General features: G+C 42.3%; 1 protein-coding gene across 4 annotated transcripts in view; it reads right to left on the reverse strand.

Moving 5' to 3' along the window:
* The window catches only part of AOAH (acyloxyacyl hydrolase), a 77131-nt gene extending 58094 nt beyond the window's left edge, over window positions 1-19037 (reverse strand). For all 4 annotated transcript variants that reach the window (XM_088166174.1, XM_088166180.1, XM_088166165.1 and 1 more), the window contains exons 1-5: window positions 18902-19037; window positions 18371-18516; window positions 8004-8099; window positions 2888-2948; window positions 1699-1798 (exon numbers count right to left, since the gene is read on the reverse strand). In XM_088166174.1, the coding sequence (XP_088022300.1) occupies window positions 1699-1798; window positions 2888-2948; window positions 8004-8099; window positions 18371-18515 (402 nt within the window). In that variant the 5' untranslated portion in view covers window position 18516; window positions 18902-19037. The remainder of the gene's footprint in view (window positions 1-1698; window positions 1799-2887; window positions 2949-8003; window positions 8100-18370; window positions 18517-18901) is intronic.
* Between the last annotated feature and the right edge of the window lie 552 nt (window positions 19038-19589).

Genomic DNA, 19589 nt, shown 5'->3' on the forward strand with positions numbered 1-19589 from the left:
CAAAAAGAAGAGCACAGAGTAAAAAAAATTGTTTTGTTGGTAGAGTTCCTTTATTACTGTTGAGAAACAAATACCTTGACAGAAAGGAGTTTAACTACCACTTATAAGGGAAGAGAGTTTGCTTGAGCCACTCACTCTGAGGGACAGTCTCCAGATATGCAAAAGAGAGTCCAAATTTTGTTTAAAGAAAATAAACCAAAGCCCCACCACGTTCAGCTGTTTTCCTTCTGGACAGTGAACTCACTGAAGTGGTTGCTGGAGGTGGAAGGAGTCAGCATCTTGGTCCTATACGTGCTCTGGGAAGTGGGTAAGAGCTCACGAAGATGTGACAGCAACACTAGGAGTGGCATCCTTTCCCTTCTATGTGATCAGCCTAACATTTCAACACAGGTGTTCTAATTTCTTCACAAGAGCCACCTTAATTTAAAGCCCCTTTCTCCAGGCTCCTTAGCCTAACTCACTGTGCAGCCATGGTGAGCCCATCCCTCTAAGTGCATTTTATTGCCTGCATCCTCTTTCACTTCAAGAAGCACTCTGCACTTCTGACACTCAGTTCAGGATGGGGGATTTCTGATGGCACCTGTTTGATAAAGTTTGGGCAATATTCTGGTTGAGTCGAGTTGGTGTGGGCCCTCTCTGCTTCTTGCACTCATCTTCTTTCACTCCTGTGTGGTTGCACATCTATAGATCTTTATGTTAACTTACCATGGAGCATAGACTCACACCTGTTATAAACCAAATGTTACTGTCAGTCTTGGAAGGCAAGTGTTTCTCCAGACCTTAATATTGGCAGAACTAAATCTATCTTTGAGATGAACTGCAGATCATTGAAACCCATAAAAAGATTACCTGATTTCAATGACTTCCAGACTAGATCCTGTGTGAAACATCTCATACAGGCCTTTGGAAAATCAAATGTGCCTTTCTCCATCCAGATGCAGGGAAAAAGTTTTCCAAAAATAGGTGCTGAAGTGAATAGCTTGCTTTTCAACACCACCAAACAACCCCCCATCACTCACGGTTTTAGTGTGACTGGAGGTGCATGGTGGCTGGGATGGAAAAAATTACTCACAACCAAAAGAATCCCAAAACAAACAGCCCATGTTTAGACACCTATGCAGATATGTATGAGAGGTCTAGGACATGCAATCAGGGACATGCAAATGTGCTTACAAGTAACTGTACATCAGAGAAGTGGTGGTAATTAAATATGGTTTCAGCCTGTGGCAAAAGATAATGCACATTAGCTTAAACCTCTTGCACTGCAGACTAATCCAAGTCAAATAGCCCTGCATTTGCAGCAGGTAACTTGCGCCCATGCAGGCTGTCACAGCAGATCAGGCAATGTGGGGATCACTTGTTGTGCCGTAGTAACATGGTGGCATAGATGAACCTCAGCTGAGTATCCACTTAGGGGTTATTGTACTGCTTAACAATAAAGTACCTACCCTTCCTTTCTGATCCAGACTAGTACAGGAGAATTTGGCCGTGTGACTCCCACACACCCTCAACCCAGTTGATGATGGTCCCTACAGGTAGTATGTACCTTTTGTTCAAACACAGTTTTTAGGAATGTCCATGCTCTAAATGTTTATTTCCTAGACAATGCATGTGCAGTGGAAGCTTCAAACTGCTCAATTCCAGCTTAAAAGACATTCCACAACCAGTAGTTTTAAGAAAAGTGGGAAACCAACTCACCTTGGGAGGAGAGTAGAGATGACAAAGCAGCTGTCCTGGTTCCTGTTTACACAGCCTCAAGGAATGGCAAACCACATCAGCATTCATTTCCCTGTCTATGCTGAATGAAATAGTGCATAAACAAAGACTATTATATTTTTCTGGGCTCTTGAAAGCAGAAGCTATTTCCATGGGAAGCTAAGTCTTCTTAACACCACACAATCATTGCAGCTCACTTCACCATGGCCCATAACTGCTGCTCAGTACAGTGTTGGGTTCTAATGACTTTCTGCCACGACATCTTACTCAGCATTTAAAACTGGAACCCAGGATGATGAAAAAGGACTGTGGTCTACATGCAGCACCTGAATCAAATGCATTATAACTATTCTAGATTTTTAATAAATTATAAGCTTGACATAGATTTACAGGTTAGAGTTAATGCATATGCAATTTGGCACATATGAATGTTTCATCATCTACTCAACAAAATAACCAGAAATCCTTCAAAGATCCTTAACCTTTAATCACTAAGCACGAGTGTTAGAATTGTTTCTTCCTTTTTGGGACACACCTCTGGGATAATCCAGAATTAAATTAAAATGTTTGATTATAGTCCTGTAAGCACTTTGCAGTTCCTTGGCTAGTTTTAAAAACAAAAATAAAAGCCATAGGGAAGAAGAAGCTCTAGTAAAAGCTCTATTAATTAAATTAAGATCTTTCAAAGAGGAATAAAATAACCTACATTTTATTTTTTTAATCACTTAGATTAAATAGTAGGCTTCCCCAAGAGTGCACAGCAAGGTTGGGGCTGACAGCATATAGGGGCTTACAATTAAAAAGCCTGATTAAAGGTAGAATGGAAAACAGGAACCAAGCAGCAACACTGTTATTTTATAGAACCTGTCTCACATACACAGGCTATTCAAATTCCTCCCTCAGCCAAATGAGCTGAATTTCAAAAGATAATTATATCAGGTGGGCCTGATCTGAGATTTAAATGGAATATCAAAAGGGTTACCAGTGGCAGCCTGTGCTTATTCACTCAGGAATAACTGCGCCAAATGCCAAACCAGAATCACTCTGAAGCATCTCTGCTTTAATAATGATGTAATTTTAGGAGTGAAATCCCTTCACTTCAACTGACAGCACATCTCTACATGTCAAGAACAAACTAAGCAAAAATCTGAGAAGACACAGCAATACTTACAGTTCAGCTATGTGTGGTCCATAAAGTTCAGCAAGCATATAACAGAAACCTTGCAGTTTTTCTAGAAAATAGAATTTTATTTTTTTTAGTAATTGAGCATGTTGAAACTGGTTTCACAGCAGTCAAAATACAGCAGCAGTTGGTTCTTTAAGGTGAATGCTGATTTACCTTAGAGGAAGGCATGTGAATCTCTGACCTCAGTGTATCACCAGAGATAATCTGAATTTCCGATCTTGCACAAAACCCTTCTGGCTTTAGGTAAGTCACATGATAAAGACAAAAAAGGATAACTAACTTTTGTTAATTTTCCCGAGTATGGCATAATGGAAAAGTCAAAAGAAATTGTGCATGACACAGCATCTTCTAAGCAGATTAAATAAACATCTCAGTAGGTTTGAAAGAAGAAAGAAAACAAACACATAAATCAAAGTGCTGAAAGTTTTGTTGGGCTTCATGCTACTCCTAGAACTGCCTCAGAGCTTCTGGGGGTTTGTGAACTTAAGAGAATTTGTTTTGTGGAAAGCAGGAGTTGTGCAATAGTAATTGCATTCAAAGAAACACCTGACACTTTTCATTTGGCTTCCTTTCACAGTCTACAGCCATGTGCCTTTTTGAGATGCTGGCTCAGGTGGTTTCCTTAATATCTGCGAAGCATCTCGTCTATAAGACAGTTCATCAGAGATTTCTTTAAGGTACTATTGTAAAATAACAGGTGATCCATGCACCCAAGCAAAGACACTGAGGGAGAATGGGGGTTTGAATACAAGCAGGGCACTGATCTGACAGTTCCCAAGAGGGAAAGTTGCCTATTTCTTGGCCTGAACAGACTGGAGCTGGTTAATCATGCACATATCCTGCAAAGGAGGCGTCAGGCCTTGCTCCAGAGGGGGTGGTGCTGTGAAATGTCATAAGAGACAGGTTCACACAAGTGCCGTGACAACAAACTCGCAGCTCCTCAAACTCCTTAGAGTTATCATTTTCTCTTGCATGTCTATTACCCAAGACAGAAGAAAGTGAAGAAGAAGGTGAAGAAAGCACAGAGTATTGTCATCTTTCCCAGAGAAAAACCAGAGACACACCCAAAGCAGTCACTTCCCTCCAACTTTGGGCTGAATATTTCATTTTAACCAGTGCCAGGCTGGACACACCTAGGGCTGCTGAATACAGCTGGGTAGTTTTGCTGTGTGGAGGGTATAAATCCTTGTGGCTGGGCCTCCACTGGGGGGTGTGGGTGTGCTCCTGCTCCCACAGCTACTCTCCTGCCAGGACTGCAGACATCCCAGCTAGCAATATGCACCTGAGAAAAGAGGACTGGTACCAGGCAGGTATGTCAGGGAACAAAGAGATAATTTTCCCAGCACCCTCCTACTCATGGTGTTGCAGGCAGCTTCTGTAACTAGAGTAGCTGATTTTTCTTATCCCATGACAGATGTTTTATTTCAATCAAGTTATTAGCTTCATTGTTTGCCTCCTTTGCCACATAACTCCTCACTACTAGCTCTTTAGGCACAATCTGCTCCTAAAAGTAAAAATTGGTGTCCTGACTAGAATTAGATTTTATTCTCGTTCACTTAAAATGAAAGATGTTCCAGACATCAATAACCCTGTATTTGGCATCACTGCTGATTAGAATATACTCTTATGAGGCTTGCCAGTGGGATACCTGGCTCCCTAAAGTAGCCTGCAAGCAAACTTGGTTGGCTTCCCCAACACCTCCACCGTGCATCAGAGGCAATGGTCTCCTTATGAGTTTCCCAAATCAGCTGGTTTCCACAACATTTTTGGCTCTGGAGGAGCCTGCTGCCTGCTGTAACCTCTCCTGGTATCTGAGAAGAGAGATTTTGGCTGCTTATCAGCTCTGGGGAATTATAAGTTTTTTGCTGGTCTCACTGATTTCCTTATGTATATAGGAAACTTAATGTGTAATTACCCCATGGTGTAAAAAATTATGTGAGGCAAAAGGAATAGTAATGATGTTAAATTATCATTGAGCACATAAAGTCCTCTTGGAAGATTCAGGTGCCATTCAGGCTTTGGATTTCAACGAAACACCAAGACCTAAGCTACAGACAGCACTTCCAGGACTTGCCATTGGAGCCAGGCTGTGTTCATGTATTCGCCAATCTCCAGGTCTGCTAGCACACACAAGGAGAAGATATTGCAGAGAGAAATCTCTATTAGGAAGAAGCAGTGTAAGTCAGAAAAGACGGGGAAAGAGAGAAATGATGAATAACTGTGGGTATTCAGGGGCAAGAAAAGAGCTTACACAAAACTAAATGCTGGAAAATTTAGAGAAAATGTAGAGTACACTTGCTTCAGGCAAAAGAGATTCCCTAAGATCCCTTAGATCCCCTAGGAACAGTCCGAAAGGTTTTCCTTCATAGTCCTTAAAATACAAACGCGGCTGAATCCCAGAGGAAAAATATTTGCAAAAAAGATGCTATTATCATGTTGCCATTTGCACTTGAACTCTAAAGTGTTTACACAGCAGTGGTCAACACAGAAGCAGAACATGACCCAGAGGCAAAGCCAGAGACAGAGGGTCTCAAAGCATATTTTGGATGTCAGACACCTCTGTGTCATCAAGCAGTCAGTATCCAGGTAAACAAACATTCTTGCTAACAGCACCTCTGACACTGTAAATACTGCCTTTTCCCCCAGACCTGGCCTTTCTATCTGCTGAAGAGCCTTCTTGACTCATGACATTACTGTTCTTATTTTCATAGGCTTATTTGCCATGTCACTTGAATTACACACATTGCAAGTATTTCCATACAAATGAGGCTGCAGTTCTGTTTGCTACACAATCTGTGACATTCAGTGGGACTGACAGGTACTGAAATTTTCTCTCTTTTTCTCTAAACAGTTTTTGTTCTTGAGCATCACATGACCTGAGTTGACTGTAATCAGAATTATATGAGGCCCTCAAAAAAACCCACTTTCTAGGGTTTTTAGAGACCTACTCCTATTTATGCCTTAGGAAAAGCCTCACTGCCATTAATTTGTTGCTGTTATTCTTGCTATCGATTGTAGGCATATATATAATAATGAAATTGTTTCTCCATGTGAAATGTATGACCTGCTTTGGTAGGTTTGCTTCTCAGGAGCATCCAAAGCTTTTCTACTCTTTCGAGCAGCAAGAGGAAGCTGTTGATTCCTGCTGGGCTGCAGTGTTCACCTCCCAGGAGGGGATAAATCGGGTTACACTGTAGCTCCCACAAAATACATAGGATTTTTCACTCCTTTCAAGTTCAGGGCCAGGTTTTTTTCTGCTGGATATATCCATGCATCTCAGAAGGTAACTGGATTATACAAATTCAACTACAAGGATAATAGGATTTTATGTGTGTAAAGAATGGCAGCTGAAAAGAAACATCCTGACATGTCAGAAGAACAAGGTCCACTGGAGTCAATCATGAGCACAGAGCTAGCATGTCATAATTTAAAGAAGAAAATTGTATTCTAATAGCAGTATCAGTGCTTCTAATTGCACCTTCATGGTTATGTGCCTGTAATTTAAAATACGGAGGATATGACTTACGTAATAGAAATCAGGTAAGAGTCATTCTATCAATGAATGAATCCTAGGAATTAGCTCCCTGCCCCGTTCTGCCTTGGGAAATCCTCCCTTGGAAAGAAGGGAATTAATATTATACATGTATCTTCTGTGAAACTGGGTTCTACAGAGTGAGATGATTTCTCAGAGATACAATTCATTAAATCGTATAAAAATGACATTTGAATGAAGAATCCTAAGCCATCTTTTTACATTAATAACATTAAAAAGATATCATGAATGTGAAATCTAGTTACCTAAATAGTTATAGGATTGGTTTGCGAAGCACAAAGCTATTCTGGCATTCAGACTGTTCTTTATTTAAAGGTGTGTATGTGGAGCTGCAACCTCCTTTGGGTAGATAAAATAAGGTGCAGAAAAAGGGAAGTCTTACATATATTTGCATGGAATAGCTATCGTTTTTGAAATTTGTATCACCAATTACGTTTCAGCTTTTCTGTGCACACCAAAAGCTCACATCTTACACCTGTCAGCCTCATCTCATTTTAAAAATTTTACAATAGCAGTTCCCATAGCTGCTGAAAACATTTTCATCTCACTGTTGCTATAAAGATCCATATCAACAAACAGGAGGTGTAGTGGAGCATACAGTGAATCTTTTCTTAAGCTGCAAACAAAGAGACAAAGGGGAGGAAAAAGGAAGGGAACTGGTCTGCATGTGCTGGTGCTCATATGTATGTGGGGCTTAATAAAGCCCCATTCACTCTCACTTTGGGACAAAATTCCAGCTCTGAATCTAATTGAAGCCATGTGTCCTGGGATACAATGCAAAAATGTGTATTCTATCACCATCTGTTGAAATGTGGGAGGGGTGGTGATCCTTATCTCTGTGGGAGATATCCTCTGCTGATGTGCCATCTGATAAATCAGGGAGATGATCATCGTTATCTTTTCACAACCCATCCTTCCTCCAGAAGATATATTCTGTTAATGTGCCATTAAGTCCTATTGTGTGACTGATAAGATTACATCATCCCATTGGGAGATGCTCCAGCCAGGGGCAGGAGCCAAGCCTTTCCTACCCAGATAAAAAACTGGGGTTTGGGACGCGCAGGCAGTCCTTTCCACTGGATCCCAGAGGAAAGTCGGACCTTTTCCACATCATTGCTGGACCTTCGGAGGAAAACAGCACCTTCTACAGGACCACTGCTTCAACTGAACCACATCTGTCATCCAGGAGGACTGCAGCCACCATTTATATGGACTGCTACCAACAGCCTGACTGAAAGGGTGTCAGGTTGTATTTCTGACTTTGTCGGTGGTTTTTCTTTTGTATTATTGCATGTATTTTATTTTTTTCTCTTTTCTCCTATTAAATTGTATTACTGACTTGGAGTCTCGCACTGGTTTTACTTTCAAACCAGCACACCATGTCACTGACTTTCCTGTAAACAGCAACTTACTATCTTCCAGCTACAGGCATCTACGATACTGCAAAAAAGAAGGATAAAGTTTCTTCAGCTTTCCCATGTGAGCTTTTAATTAACAGGGAAATACATCAGCACCAACACAACATATGGCCCATTATTTGGTACTTACCAGGTATGTAGTCACACAGCCTCTCCATGGCTGCCTTTACTGTACTGTTGTGCCACTGTGCAAGCTGTTCGATGACAGACACCACAAGCACACATCCTTCAAGAAAACAAAAATCAGAAAGAAGGAATCCACACAAGCCACACAGAGAAGTATTAAAACCAGAAAGCAAATGTTTGTAACTGCCTACAGAAGAGAAATCACATCACAAATATATATGCTATATGCTTATCATGAGAGAGCATCCATGGCATCATTTTTTCACAAACTTTCCTGTGAAGCCCAGTGATGCTCAGCACGCACAGGGCTGCTGAGTCAAGATACACATTTGTTAAAACCAAAATGTCTTCACAGCTCATTCTGCTCTGCCTCTGTGCTTGGAAAGAAACCACTTCCTATGACCTATGAATCTGGTTATTTCTCATCACTAATATGGGTGTGAACAAGGTTAATGAAGTGTTTCATGACATGTGCAGCACTTTTCCCTCTGCTGTTTTGGGGAGTAAATAGATTCAGTGTGATGCCTACGGAACTGTCATTCAAAATCCACATGATGAGCATTTATTTTAAGTAAATTTTAAATTGCTGTAGGTCAGCATTGTGCTTTCTCTGCAGTGGCTTCACCATTTTATGAGGAATACAGCTTGGGCAATGCCAAGTCTGCCCACTGTAGTCAGACCTGGTAGCCAGAGTGATGGCCCTGCCAAGACTTAGAGCCTGTGCAAGAGAGGTAGGTATCCCAGGCAGACACGATCAAGGAGCCAGGCTGCCAGTTTCCAGCAGCCTGAATAAAGATTTCTCTTTGAAATCCCTGTAACCAAATCTTGTTTCCTCTGCTGTGCAAGCAATCTCATCTCTGAGACTTGCTCTAGCAGAGTCTAGAAATGGAGGTGAGCTGCAGCAATTTGATGTGGCTGCAGACTTACCTTGTTCCAAAGCTCAAGAACATTAATGTTCAGGTTTTCAGACTGGCGCAACTCTTCAAAGTGAGCTTCTAAATTCCTTCCAAGCACCCATACCTATGTGCTATTAAATCTGAGAGGAATGTTGAATTTGTCTTTACAAATGAGCTGTGGATCTGCTTGTAGATAAGGCTAGCACTGAGAGATAAAAGAAACGATGGGATGGATTCCATTGATTGATGAATGGAAAAAGATGTTTGCCTTTACAAACAAACTGTAAGGCTGCTGATAAATGAAATTGGATATCGAAAGATGAAAGAAGCAACGGGGGGGGGAAAACTATGAATTCTATAAGAATTAAAAATTAAAAGGGAGGGTTACACATTAGAGGGGAATTTCAGGTATCAGGCGTTCCGGGAAGTCTGTGCCTCTCAAATACCTCAGCCAATGGGGAAAGAGAGAGGGAAATGCGGCCGGGAAAATAGGATTAAAAGGAGGCTGCGTCCTCCAAAAATTTGAGAGATCCCAGGGGAATGTCACATGGCCTCTCCCTTTATTCGAATAAAGCAAAAAGGACTCCTCTGTCTCCTTTTTGGACATAAACCTCTGGTGTTTGTGGATTAATTTTCCTGACAAATCAAAGTGCTGTTTTTCAACATAAATAACTGATGTTTCTATGGCAAATAAAAGAGAAGGTAGGGCAATTGGAACTTGCTGTAAAACCAATATTTTTGACTCTTCTATTACTACTTCTATCCCAAATACAGTAATCCAGAAGAAATTACAGTGAATTTGTGATCTCTTTTGCAAGGATAAAAGCCCACTTCTCCACATTTATTAAATAAAAGGCTCACTCATGATCTTCTGCAGAATGATTTATAAAGCATGCTAAGAACCATTACCTCCAGTCAGCCTAAAAGAATTGAAGAATAAATGGAAACAGATACAACCAAGAAAAACCCTGAAGCAAGGCACTCATTCTTTCCTGCCCCCCTCCCCAACTCCCCAAATAGCGAGAGGCTAACTACTCCCAGGAATTAACAACTAATTAAAAACACAATAGCTGAAAAAAAAAGTTGAGTACTAAGGATCGAAACTAAAAGTAAAGGGAAGATCCGATATGAAGGGTATAACGTATTCAGGTCTTGGTCTCAAAGAACAGGCCAGGGCCTTCTTGTTAAGGTTTAACCTTACTTCAGCCTTATCATAAAATAATTTGGGTTGGAAGGGACTTTTCTAGTCCAAGCCCCTGCAGTAAGCAGGGCCATCTTCACCTAGATGAGGTTGCTCAGAGCCCCATTTAACCTGATCTCAACCGTTTCCAGGGACAGGACATCCAACACTCCCACAGCTGGGGGGGTGGATGTCAAAGAGTGCAAGAGACTTCAGCTGTTTTAGTGCAAATCATGCCCTGCACTGGCTCAGGGACAGAAAACAGACCCTGGCTCCTTTGCCAGGGTAGCATGGACAGACTTGACTGGACAGACTCCAGCCTTTAGTACTGAGATGGCACTGCAAATCCTGAAAACACACCAGAACATGTCTAAAAGTCACTGCATAAAGGCTATATTATTAACACACATGAACAACTTACAGACAGCAGGGACTACCTGTGCCCTGACTTCTTTGTCTATTTTATTAATGAGGATGGATGCTCAGAAAAATTAAATTACCTAAATGATAACTTAAACACACAGTCTTTCTGTGCTTTCCTTTCTACTCTTACCAAGGTCAGATGTTCATCTATCAATCTTGCTGTCTACAAGTCAGAAAGACAAAAAAGAGTCCAAACAGAGAGACAGGGAGAAGCTACTCCTTTCATATTTTCCAGGGTGCACAGCTGTCTTGGTTTGAAAGACAGGTATCTGCTAAGGAAAGGCAAGAGCCCCTTTCCTGAGATGCGGAATGCAACCCCCTCCCTGTTAATTATTTTAGGTCCAAATCAGAAGCCTTCAGGCAGGAGGTGTGGGGATAAGGGTAACAGTTCTTTACTGATATCCAACAAGGCAGAAAAAAACAACAACAGGTATAAAAATTGGCAACAGAACAGAACAGTCTAGCTCTGCTCCAGTCCCTTTTGGCCGCAGGGCCTCTCCCTGCGCTCAGTTACCGGTGCTGTGGGGGCAGGGCAAGTCCCGCACAGTTGAAGGGCCTGGGTGATGGCGACAGCAGCCCAGGGGTGAGAGGGATGGGAAAGTGACTCCCCCCCTCATGGTGTCGGTCGTGGTGCTCAGCAGAGTGTCCGGAGATAATAGGGTGAGGTGGGAGAGCAGCAGAGTGATGTCCAACGGCAGGGAGCGTGGGAGCGTGGATCTCAGCACTGGGATGGCAGGGGAGATGCCAGACCGGAGCCCGGACTGTCCTCCCACTCCACGAGCCAAGCGAGAGAGAGTCCCCCGCTCCAGACCTCCCGTCCCACCTTTCCTTTTCCGGTTCCCCCCCCTCCCCCTCCACCCACCCCCCTACAAGAGAACATTATCTGTCGTTTTAAGGTGTAGCCACAATTACTTAGCATAACAATGGGAGAAAATTCCACAGAAAGAAAAGGGAACAATTCAACCCCCAACAATAGTAAATTAAAAGCAAGCAGTAGCTGCTAATGGCTGGCCAGATCTGGATATGCTTTTCTACTGATGGCAGAGTACTAAAAAGTTTATATTCTTGCAAATGTCATAAGTAATTAAAGCAGTGAGGTGCAGGCAGACCATGATTATGTAAAGCTACAATACAGGAATCCTTTCTTTTTCATATACTCATAGGATGGTTTGGATTAAAAGGGACTTTAAAGATCATCTAGTTTGAACCCCCTGGCTATGGGCAGGGACACCTTCCACTGCACCAGGTTGCTCAAAGCCCCGTCCAACTTGGCCTTGAACACTGCCAGGGTTGGGTCTTCCACAACTTCTCTGGGCAACCTGTGCCAGCATCTCACTTACTATACATTCCTTTCCTAACAGGGCCCAATATCCATATTGCCTTCCTGCGCTGCTTCTCATTACTGAGATGATACTTTCAAATAACAGTCCTTAATAATCTCAAGATTTCATTCCAGCTCAATGAAATATTCAGCTCAAATGACATAGCCATATATGTAAAGTAAGGACAGTTATCTTCCTATATAAAGCCAGAGGATTTCTTGCTTTAAAAGGTAATTTGGAAATGGATCTGAGAGATAAAGTCTCTTAACTCAGACTTTGCTTCCCATCCCAGTTATAGAATTAATGTATTTTACAGAGATACTGAGCTGTGGGAACATAATTATAGGTACCCATATTCAAATATATTGGCATACACAAGACTCTTTCACCCTTAATTTGCTAAGTATTATGAAATATCTTGGAAATACTAAATGGTACACTATTAACAAATCTATCACTGGGCATTAAATTATATATAGTGTAGTGACTAAAGACATTTTTAAAATATTCATATCAATAGCAGCATTTTGAATGCATTTGTAACAAATTCCAGCAAAACCTGGAATAACAATTATTATTTCTGTTGCTCATACAAAAGCAGTGGGCCACCTCAGGTCCTCAGAGTTCTAGTAATTCATTTTTGTTTCATTTAGATATACAACAAGGACTCTGATACAGCTATGACAGGAAACTGGAAATTCAGTTTCCATCTAGAGGAAGACTTTAGGGATACCTGGCAGCCAAATGTATCCCTAGTGTTTCCTACATTACACTTTAAAGAGCCCTATTTAACAAAATCTATAACCCTAGGCATTTCCAATAGAAATGTTACCTGTGTTAATTAATATGAAAAAACCCCTGCACATGTATGTGTGACACTAACATATTTCTCTTTTCCAAATCAGGAAAGGGTATTGGAAATTTACAGAAGCCCGAATGCTGGCAAGGGGTGTTAATGTAAGTGGATAACTTTATCCTTGTTGCAAAGGCTTCACCATTTCAGGATGGTGAAGAAACTTTTTTTCAGATATACAGCTCCTAAAAGCAGTAAAAGTGATTGCCTTAAACACGAGCAGTAGTTCTCTGTAGGATTAACACGAACAAGAGTGAGAGCACACATGTAGGAATCAGCATCCAAATAGGCCATCAATAAAATGATTTTACACTCAAGGCAAGCAGTAATGTAAAATGTACAAGACTATCTGTATCTACAAATGCACATAGATGTGATTGCATATTTACATACACACATAGATATGGATGTGTTATGCTGAGCACATCTTTTCACGGTGGTCAATAGATGTAAATACATTTTACAGTCATAAGCTTTCAGTAAGACTTAAGGTCATTTTGGAAAATAAATTTTTACTATCAGTTGCTGAAAAGTTGCTGGGTGATTGCTTTAGTATCTCTGCTGTACCATTCCCATACCTGTGCTTGTTCTAGCTGAAGTATAATAATAGGAAAAATGTTATAATCAAATTTAATATTCATTGCTGATCATCAGGTCAAAATTTGTTGCTGATTAAACGGAGCAATGCTGGTGAAGTGAGCAGAGCTGCTATGGCTTGGAACTGAATTAGCTGCAATCAAAGTCGATTCCCAGTCTTATAGTAAAATACATTGTGGTGCTACACTGATATTGGGCAAGGCTTTTTTATAGAGCTCACTGAGCTGTAAATCATACATTTTGTCATGGTGCCCCCCCCGCCAGACAATATGTGCACAACCACTGTGTCTGAGCACAGTTGTTAAGAGCCTCCAACTCCATTTGGCATGTTCCATTGTGTGAAATTATCAGGAACTCCTAATGCCACTGGTCCTGCTGCCACTCCAAGGGGCATATTTCAGCGTTGCACTCATGCACAGCTATACAGAGGCAAACTGTTGAGGACAGTGACTATTGCACAAATCAACACAGGTAGAGGTCAGCATTTTACTCTGCTGGTAGCTCAGAAACACCCGTTCTTTAATGCAATCAGAGCTGAAAATACATTTTGAAAACATGCTTTTTCTTATGCTAGGAACTGTGTGCTCCTGGCTGAATGGAGGTGGTGATCTGCAAAGGCTGCTGAGAATGGCATTATATCGAGCACAAAGACAGGGAAATTTGCTTTTCTGTCTGCTGACCCACAGGATCTCTGCTTGCTAGCAGAAAAAAATGGAGAACACTGCTGTCTGGCCCTATTGAGGGCTCCCTGACTAAACACCTCGTTCTGAAAAGGGCAACCAAAGTTAATCACCAATAGAGCAGAGCAGTCTGCTGTTAGGGGGAAAACAAATAAATGCTGCTCTTTGCAAATGCTTCTTGCAGTCACAACGCAGAATTCCAGAAATACTGGCCTGGAGTAAGTCCTCTTACAAAACCTCTGCCCTAACAGACGATTTAAACTATCTAGGCTGTTCTGAAGGGACAGGGCTGACACAGTTGGTAAAGATCTCTAATGAGGTCTTCTACAGATTTCTCAGGAACTTATTACTCTGCTCACTTATCACTGCCATAAGAAAATCCTCTTCCTTACCTGAATGTCCCCACTAGTATCCATTTCTGTTACTTCTTGCCATGGCTCTTATGAACCTTTAATGTTTTCACAGACAGATACATATTTTCTCAAGTTTTTCTTCTCTAGACTAATTAACTCTAATTTATTCATTCTTTGTTTTATAGCTTATGCTTGTTTTTCTCGGAAACTTCCTGTCACTCTGCATCATTCTTGATGCACAGCCCCAAAAGGGAAGATTCAGAAATTCTTCTGAGGCTTTGTCAATGCTGAGAAAGGTAACAGGTTACTTCACACATCTTGCAAGCTGACTTCTGTTTGCACGTCTCGGTGCATGCCACGTGTGCATGCTTCATGACAGCAAGCCCCAGATGATCTTCCTTAGGGATGCTACCCAGCTGGTTGTTCCTCATCTGCTGTGTGTGTCATTGACTATTTCTTCTGAAGTGAGTGCCTTCAACATTCCCATATTGAAATTAACTTTTCAGGTGCAAGTACTCCAAGTTGTCAAGCTTGGTTTGAATTTAATTCTGCCCTCCATTTCACTTGCAAACTATTTCAGCTTTACATGAACTGATTCGATTTAATAGCACAAATGTCATTACCCTGGCTAGTGAAAATAGGAAATGATAGTATGTTCAAAAGAGAAGTCCAAGAATGAGCTGATTTTGTACATCCTTTTGCTTAAGGAGTGAGCCACTTGTAATTACACTCTGAAGAAGACTACCCATCAATTTTGTTCTGCCTTGTAGAAGCTTAATCATTGTCATACATCTCTCAAGCATAAGATTAGTGCTGAGGTAGTGCCAAAAGCCTTATTAGAGCCCAGCTATAATATCTGCTTCTTATTCTGTGTCTACATGGCATTATCCCATTGGGAAAGAAAATTAGATTGATCTGGCACTACTTTTGGAAGGTGTTTTTAAAAAGTTTTAATAACTATTGCAGAACTTTTCTAGGCTTTGATGTTTAACAGACTAATCTACCATTCCCCAAATTCCCTTTCTTACTATGTTGAAGGGAGGTGAACACAGAAGTTCCCGTCCATCTTTCAGTGTCCCCCTCACTTTCTGCATCCTCCAGTCAATTATGAAAAGCCTTTTTCTGAATGAAGCAGCCACATTTTTCAGGAAAATGCAGAAAAAAAGATATGACTCTTCCTACAGTTAGTGAAGGTGATTAAAACTGCTACCTAAACCTCACCAGAGGCACATCCTCCTCTCCTCCAGCCCTTTTCCATACTGGCACATAGGTGCCTACCCAAAATACCATTCCCTGGATCTGCTAAGGGCAGGGAAACCACTTGAATTACCCAAATGCTTTGCCAGTATGACCAAAATATACTGGGGCAGATGATGGTGTCTATCCTGGGAGTGCTGCAAGCAAGGGGAGCAGAAGGAGGAAGCAACCAAGTTGTATCACATTTAACAGAGGTACCAGAGATGCACTCCACTCTTCTGTCATACTATTTTCACATACTTCTTCAAGAAGTGTGATACTTTCAGTGGAAATACTTAATGGGAAATATCTTCTTGGTTTTGTTACTGAAAGAGCACTCACTTTCTGACTGGCTTTGGCTTCTAACATAGCAATCTCAATCGAGCAGGTGGTACACAGGAATGAAAAGAAATTCAATGTGTAGCCACCTCATTTCCCTCAGAAAAGGGAGGCAGATAACTTTGAAAGATTAGACACCTGACCACACATTTAAACTTGCATTAAAAGAAAAATTTCTTCAGGAAAGTATTCTATGCATTTAGCAACAGGGGTTTCTTACATTAAAAATTTGACAAGATTTAAGGAGAAAATTCTTCATGGTGACAGTGAAAAGACACTGGAACAGGTTTCCCAGAGAAGCTGTGGGTGCCCTATCTCTGCCACTATTCAAGGCCAGGTTGGAATGGGACTCTGCACAAGCTGATGCAGTGCAAGCTTCCCTGCCCATGTCACAGAAGGATGGAACTACAGGATCTTTAAGGTGCCCTCCAACCCTATTCTATCATTCTGATTCTATGAAATCATCTTGGCCTTAATCTATAAGGCAAAGAAGACACAGAAGTACTCATGTGTCTTTCTCATTACCTTCCCAGATGGAAAACGAAGCCAACTAAGTATCTGGGGTCGAGTTGTTGGAAGGAAATCACAAGCTGATATTGCCTTACTATGTGCTCCTAAGAGGGCTGGTCACTGAATCAGATGCAAGAGCTGATGTTACCCCTGCTCCAAGCCATGGCAAGTGCAACCATCAGTTCCTCTGTGCTTTCCCTTTCTGCCTGAGAACAGGAGGGGACACAGTATTTTCAAAGTTAGTCGAATGAGAAGCTAATCACTGAAAGCCCAGAGGCAGCCACCTGGGCTAGCAGCCACCAGCCCTCCCTGCCAGCCCTGGCTCATGCCCTTTTAGCACTATCCACACTTCTTTTTTATCTTGTGGTTTACAGCGGTGGGCTCAGTCTGTTTGTGTCCTGAGCCAAACTCACAAAGATGTTTTTAGCTGAAGGGACACTTCAGAAAGAGAAACTGGTGTGGGAGGTAGTGCTTTTCATGTCTCCTCCCTGAACAGAGATTCTCAGTCCCAGCAGTGGGGCTAGCACAGCTCTCCTCCCTTTAGGAGGGGGAAAAAAAAGGACAAGTTATCTTGCACAAGGCAACTTCAATGCAACGTGTGGAATGTAGAACTTTCTGGGTCAACAGGATGGAAAAGGCAGACAATGCTCACAATTTGACATCTAAAAACCACTAGTGTAAAAATCCCACAGATGACTATGACGACTGCCTTTCCTGTGCCATCAAAACTGCAGTTGCCTTAAGATCTCACCACTAAACAACACCACTTCCCCCTAGCTCTGGCAGCTGATCAGTCACCACTTGCATGGCTCCTTAGCCCAAATAAGGACAGCCCCTCACAGCCATTTCTGCATTTCACCCCATGTTCTCATGGTCTGCCTGGTGGGTGAACCCCCTCACCACCCTGACTCTGCTATCCTTTTGATTCACACTGCCCCACGAAAACTGTCAGGGGTACTGTAGGTGGCTCAGAAGTGAAGCAAAAACCCACTTTTATCAAGTTTAAGATTATTATTTACAAGTGTATTCTCCAAGCCACAGTGGAAAGCGTTATTTCCTTCTGAAGGATGGAGAGCTGTGACAGGGTTTAAGTTTCCAGCACAAATGTGCCTTGGGAAGCTGAAAGAATCATAGAAAATTTTAGGCTGAAAAAGGCTTATAAGATCAACAAGTCCTGCTGATGACAAAATAAAGCTTTTGATTGTAATGCATAAGATATATCCATTTGCACACATAAAAAAAATATAAGCTACCACATCTCCCTAGGTACACGCCATGCCAAGGGCATTTCTGGTGCAGAGATATCCACAGTTTATATTGACTCCAGTGTTATCAGTCTTGCTCTACCCCCAGCTATAGGTACTGTGGGGATCACCACAGTCCCTGAAGTCTTGTGAGAAGGGGGTTGCCAACTTGCCCCAGTTCAGTATGGGTCATGCAGACATGTGTGCACACAAAAAGTAAAGGAAATATGAGGAAGCAGCCTTTGCAACCCAGCTATCCAGACATGACCATCCAGACCACAAAGATCTCTGGCCCAAGTATGGACCAACGACTCTTAAGAATAGTTTTCCAGGAACTGAAATCAATGAAGAGACCCTGGGCAAGTCTGAAGAGAATCATGCCTTCCTGCCAGCTAAGCAAAATGAATTGTGAACCCTAAGAAACACTAGGACCTCATAATATCCTATTTCCATATCCCAGACCTACAGACATTAAAGCCAACTTTTCAGATGCCATTCCCTGCAGAGCAAAAACATGAACTGTGAGAAGCAGCTAGTCAAAAACAAAATCATAAAATAATTCCAGATCCCATGATGGTCTTGAAAAATCTTCAGTGACTGTTTCAGACTACAGGTATTTTACAGTACAGCTGTTGAAATAGATAAAGGAGTGATTTACGATGTGAATAACAACTCTCGGCTCACCAGTGAAGTAAGGAATGAACTAGTCCAGCAGGCCAACAAAACCCGGATACATACCAACACAAGTGTGTCCTTTGTACAGCCCAAAGGGGAGCGAAGGAGGTCGTGGGTCTTTTCCACGAGGTGGGGGAGAGGAAGAGGAAGTCTTCAGCAGAAGCAAGAGCAAGAATAAATTAAGAAATGTTTGCCTAGACTCCTTCATCCTAAGGAAGAAAAAAAGGAAGAAATCAGGCAGAAAGGGTGCAAGTGGACCTGTATTCACTTGACTCTCAGGGAATATCTTGCACTGGTGCAGTTTGAGGAGAAAGGAGATTGGCATGCCTCTGCAGCTGTAACACGGGGACAGATTCCCAAGCGGGACAGAGTCTGCCCTCTCATGGGGTGCATGGAGGATCCCACACTCGCACATCACAGGTGCTGTCCTGACCCTTCAGCCCCTCTCAGGCCCTGCCACCCATTAAGCCCAGCGGAACCCATAGACCTGTGCAGGCCGTGACCAGGCTGGGAGGATGCCCTTGTGGCCCTGACCCCAGGCTGCTCTCCACACCCCCACGTAACCCCACTGCCCCATGTGCAGCTCTTCCCAACCTGCTGGCCTAGAAGGACCAAGAGGGTTGGATGAACAGCTCTGGCTCAGCACTCCCGTGTCTCCTGCAGCAGCAGCAGCAGATGACTAACGACCTTGAACCGCAGTAGTTGCCAGAGCCACTCAGCATTAGTAACACAAGACACTCCCCTGAAAAACTAGTGTTGCGAAAAGGGAAAAAGGAAAAAAGAAACAACTCTACAAACCCTTCCCCCAGTGCCGTCACTCCTCTGCCCTCCTCCACAGAAAAGAAAGAAAATATCTCTCTGGTTGCTTCTGTAAAATTTCTGACCAGGGTTTCCGTTTGGGAGGACTGAGTGAAAAATGAAAGACACTGCTCAAGATGGAGCCGCAGGGCTGGGAGGGATGGGGCTGCTGTGCTGGGGTTTTGCCAGGGCCTTAGTTCTGCTGTGACTGAGGCATAGGGATGGGAGACAGCTGCCAGTGTGAGGGTAGCACTGGGAGCTGAACTCCTGCTCTCATCAGCTTTGAGCACATTTGCTTGCAGCCCCTAGCTACCTGAGAGCCTTGAGAAATCCTGTGCTGTTCCTACTTTGGCAGTCACAACAACTAAAGGTTTCCCTGTCTCTATTTTTTTTAATCCCTCAGACAATGCATAAACCAGTCATTTCCCAGCCTGAAGCAAATGCAGAGCAAAACATGTTTAAATGAAGTGACTTTAGAGGTGGA

The sequence above is a fragment of the Sturnus vulgaris genome, chromosome 1, assembly GCF_052056855.1.
Source record: "Sturnus vulgaris isolate bStuVul1 chromosome 1, bStuVul1.hap1, whole genome shotgun sequence".
NCBI lineage: Eukaryota > Metazoa > Chordata > Aves > Passeriformes > Sturnidae > Sturnus > Sturnus vulgaris.